The 5,067-nt window shown below is 47.6% G+C and overlaps 1 protein-coding gene across 1 annotated transcript; it reads right to left on the reverse strand.

The window, feature by feature from the left end:
* LOC110433710 lies at nucleotides 322-1,137 on the reverse strand. Its single transcript, XM_021456225.1, has one exon. The coding sequence runs from the start codon at nucleotides 1,135-1,137 to the stop codon at nucleotides 322-324; it is 816 nt and encodes a 271-aa protein (XP_021311900.1).

Below are 5,067 nucleotides of genomic sequence, written 5' to 3' on the forward strand. Positions count from 1 at the left end.
GAGGGTTATCTAATTCAGTGATAGTGACAGAAGATCTGGTGGTGCCTAGTGGACATCTTTTGGGTACAAGTAAGGATAAGTTACCACATTAATCTCCTAGGTGTCTTGTAGCACCACAGGTTATGAACTATTTGGCCCAGCCAAAGGTTTCTACAGAGTTTAGCAGATTTGTGAAAGGGGATCCAATTGAGGGGTATATGAGCAGAAAAGGGTTCTACATTACCTTCGCTGACCAGCTTCTGGTGTCAGATGGAATTCTAGCATGAGGACCATCCCCACCTGAAGATGCTGGTTGTTAACTGCAGCTTCGTTTCCTTGTATCTATGAGCCTTGGTTTAGAGGTGGAGGTTGATGGTGCTCCTGAATTTTGACATTAGCTAACTGCATATCCTCATTTGCTAGCTGGATGAGCTCAATTTCATCATGATTTAGAGGTGGATGCATGTTATCATTGTGTGGGATCTCTTCCTCTCCTGGGCCTTCCTGCTGTTCAGGTTGAGGATTATCTTCTTCCTCATTTACATTTTGATTTACATTCTCTTGACCCATGAGTTGGTCTAGAGGTATTTCTTCTCCCAGTACATCTTCTAGTGGTGGCAGGGGGAAACCAAGCACTACAAAGTTGTTCTCTTCTTCTATCAGCATGTGGTTCTGGTTGAGATCCTGTTGGTTCTGTTGCTGCTCCTGTGGGATGTGCTCCTCTATAACTGCTTCAATCTCAAGAAGTTCAAGATAAGCTTGGCTTGGGGGGTTGGCTGGGGTAATGATGACTTCCATAGGGTCAGCCAGATTGTTGAGATCAAAGTGCATGACTTGCTGGGCTGGAGGCGCTAGATTTAGGTCCAGGACTTGTTGGGCCTGTTGCTGGGCTGGTGGTGCTTCAGGCCATGCTGGCCATGGATCCCAAGGGTTAACTTGTTGTGGTTCCCTTGGGTTTCCCTGATTGTGCTCGTTAAGATCGATTGCCTCAACCCAAACCTGTTGTTGCTGGTGGCCCATCTCACCATTCATAGCAAAATGTTGCTGATGCTGTCCTCCAAATGAACCCAGGTGGTTCTGATCAAACTGCAGATGCTGGCCCAGTCCTCCATCCATGTTTGGTTCTTGCTGTTGTTCCAGTCCCTGTTGCTCTCCCATCTGCTCATTTCCTTGCAAGTGTTGACCTCCATTCTGATTGAGAAAAGCTTGGTTGTTGTGTCCTTGCTGGCCATTGTCATCTAGCTACTGGTCATTCTGCTAATTCTGATTGTGTTGGTTCTACTGTGGTACTAGTTGTCCTAGCCCAAAGAAGTCATACAGTAAAACTCATTCATTTTCAGTTCATTAAGCATAGGGTCTTCTTTAGGTGGCTCATCTCCTAATTCACGGTGTTGTACGATCTCACACTGAATGGTCTAGGAGTCCCCATTAACATTTAGTGAGTCAGAGTACACCAAGAACTGGGGGACCCCCTGCTGTTGACACCGTTTTTGGGCACGTGTCCAGGCCGGTAGGATGAGACGGCGGTGTTTTGTCTACAGGATGAATTGCCGATGAGGATGGTTGCCGATGAAGGAGGGGTTGAATGTGACTAAGTTTATAGGTGGTGATGTGTCTGTGCCGATGGCTATGACAAGGAAGTCTGCCAATGACTATGACAAGGAAATCTGCCGATGGTATGAAGGGAGAGTCCGGAAGCTGTCGATCGGTTTGTGGAAGAGTTTCAGTTTGTCACGGGGGATAGCTTTATTATTTCCTTAGTTATTTAAATCGTTTTGTATACGGATTCCGTGTAATTTGGAATTCGAATTCTAATCGTGTCTGGTTGTAGCTCTTTGAGCAGGGTATAAATATAGACCCTAGGGCCTTGTAATGAGATATCTATCAATCAATCAAACACACGTTTTACTCATATTCTAGCATCTACTTTTTCGACGACTTCGTCATACTTTTTCCTTTTCACTACGAGTTCTTAGGAATTCGTCAACTTAAGCTCGGCGTGTTCTCAAGTTCCACGTGAGTACCTCTTAGCCGTGACATCCGGGCGCATCGCTGTTGTCAGGACTAAAGTATTCGAGTTACCACCTTTGCCGATAGTAAGGTCAAATCGGCTGGCACGCCTTAACGTTTGAATCGGGTATTAGCCCTTTGTGTTTGCAGACTAGCTTTTGCACCAACACATCTTTTGGCACGCCCAGTGGGACAGATCCAAGATCAAGATCAACATGTCGACTTCTGAGTTTGATCAAGAGAACGTCATCCCCGTGACGGAAGCCAATCTCAAGGATGAACAGAAGCAAGCTATTGCTAAAGCCATGGAGGATTACAAGCAGCAATGCCTGAGATCCTTCAGCGTGAACAGGAGCGGTGAAGTGATTCAGAAGGATGCATTGCCGGCACCTCGGCAGGTTACTTTTGAGTCCATCCTGGCAAACTTCAAGAGATGGTTGACAGCGCCATCAACCGTGCTTTGATCAACCAAGCTGGTGTACTGTCTAATACAGTTTTCAATGCCGTGGCAAGAACTTTCAAGGAGGGACAATTGCCACCAGATTATGTGGGCCCCACTTATCACCAACCAAAGTCACCAGTGGTCACAGCTCCATCGGCTGCTACGGCCGCTGCAGGTATGGAGATTCCTGTTCCGCCAAGCACGTTGGGAGTAACCAACGGACAATCTATGCCGATGACAACTAATCCACAGACTTCAGATGGGCAGATTAAACTTGCCACAGATCTGTTAGCATTGGCAATGACAGGTTTAACTCCTCCTCCCAACTGGTGGGGTTATGGCATGCCTCCAGAGTTAACACCGGGTACATCGCAAACGACTGACATGAGAGGCAAGACCCCCATGGCATCGGCACCTCCCAATATGCCGATGAATCATAGTCCCCAGTATACTACTACAACTACTACTACAAGACCTTACACTGGGAATTCTCAAGCTCCAATGTTCCAGATACCCAACGCATCGGCAGACTCGATGCTGATGCAACAAAAGTCTATGCCTCAATCAGGGTATGTCAATTCAATGATGATGCCCAATTACCAATCATCGGCAGCGCCTATGCCGATGAACGCTAATAATGGATGGCTAGGGCAGCAAGTCTTTCCACAAATGCCCCAACAGAGTTACCAGGCTGCAGGGTTCCAGCAAGGACAGATCTATCCCGGATTCCAGAATCAGGGGATCCCCAACCAGCCAATGAATCTCGGACAGCAACTCGGGGGGCAGCAAATCGGTGGACAGCAGTTTGGTGGTCCGCAGATTGGAGGCCAGATGATCAACCCAATGTTCCGTGCGGATCGTGCCCCAAACAGACACGTGGAGGCTCACCACCAGGTGCCGGACCCGCAGCCGCCTCATCGGCAGGACGCTGATGCGTATTGGGCCGATAAGATCGCTGAAGTAATGAGGGATCAATTTGGGATAAAACCCAAAGTCAACACTTACTCTTATCGGACACCGTATCCTCCTGCATATGATTTGATCCCGCTTCTGCATCGGTACAAAGTATCGGACTTCACTAAGTTTTCTGGACAGGATGACACGTCAACCATGGAGCATGTCAATAGATTCATCATTCAATGCGGAGAAGGTGGTAACAGAGACGAATTAAGGGTTCGTTTATTTTCGTCATCATTGTCTGGATCGGCCTTTACCTAGTTCATATCGCTACCTCCCAACTCAGTGATTACTTGGGCCGATCTGGAGAAACAATTCCACAAATACTTCTTTTCCGGGGTTCATGAGAAGAAGATCACCGATTTGGTCAAATTGAGACAGCGCAACGATGAATCGGTTGAAGGTTTTGTGCAGAGAATACGGGAAGTCAAAAATAAATGTTATAGTCTGGTTCTAGATGATCGGCAGCTAGCCGATTTAGCTTTCCAGGGTTTATTGCCACACATCAGGGATAAGTATGCCTCTCAGGAGTTTGAAAGCTTAAGTCACTTGGTGCAGAGGATTTCTGATCAAGACATCAAGCCTTTCGAGCCCAAAAGAGCATGGAACAAGAAGGCATCATTTTTTGATGAGGCAACAAGCTCAGATTCTGATGAGGAACCAGTCATCGGCTTGGCAGAGTGGGTAAAGAACAAGAAGCCGATGTCTTGTCCTTTTGGGCAGAAGGAACCAGAGAAGTTCGCTTTTGACACCGCTAAGGCCGATAGGATATTTGATTTTCTACTTCAGGAAGGTCAGATCAAGCTGTCTCCTAATCACGTGATCCCATCGGCTGAGGAGTTGAAGAGGATGAAATATTGCAAGTGGCATAATGCAACTTCTCATGACACCAATGAGTGCAAAGTTTTCAGACAGCAGCTGCAATCGGCTATAGAGTCTGGGAGAATCAAGTTTGACAGTTCCAAGACCCAGAAGCCGATGAAGATAGACCAACATCCTTTCTCGACAAACATGTTGGATGCCAAGGGAAAAGCCAAGGTCTTAACATCGGAAGCAGCCGAGAAAAGTGCATCGGTAGATCCTCAGCATCAAGTTACTACTGCCGATGCAAGAGGTAGGGGCTTGGTTCAGGAAGGAACCAGCTCAGGTAGGCCTCCTCGGTCTGGCATCGTTATAACTCATAGAAGGCCTCGAGATAACTGGCAACAACGGGAAGATCGGTATCGGCGCCAGCAAGAAGATTATCGTCGGGAGGAAGAGAGACGCCGACAGGAGTGGAATCGGCATAGAGATCACTAGAACTGTCCGTTCTTCATCCATTGTTGGGAGGAGAATATTAAGCTTCCCACTGTCAGAGACTGCCCTGAGTGCAATGGTTATGATCGGTATGATAGGACCGATCGGCGTTATCATGATGACAATCGACGATTTAATGGGCCGATCAGAGGAAGGGCATCAGTTCATGATCGGCTGGGGGGCAGGCTCAGCGTGCACGATAGGCTTGGTGATCGTGTCCAATATTTTCCCAGGAACCAGGAAGAGCTCGAGGAGATGGCTAATGCACGAGTTCCCGATGAGTTCATATTTTGCAGGGATGCTAATACGCATCGGATGGAGTCAAGGGAGAGTCGACGCCCAGCAGCAAGACAGAAGCCGCTTCCTCCATGGTGTCCGGAAGG

The sequence above is a fragment of the Sorghum bicolor genome, chromosome 3, assembly GCF_000003195.3.
Source record: "Sorghum bicolor cultivar BTx623 chromosome 3, Sorghum_bicolor_NCBIv3, whole genome shotgun sequence".
Classification (NCBI taxonomy): Eukaryota; Viridiplantae; Streptophyta; class Magnoliopsida; order Poales; family Poaceae; genus Sorghum; species Sorghum bicolor.

Coding starts and splice junctions, on each gene's coding strand:
- LOC110433710 (XM_021456225.1), bottom strand. CDS start 1,137: ATGGGAGAGCAACAGGGACTGGAACAACAGCAAGAACCAAACATGGAT.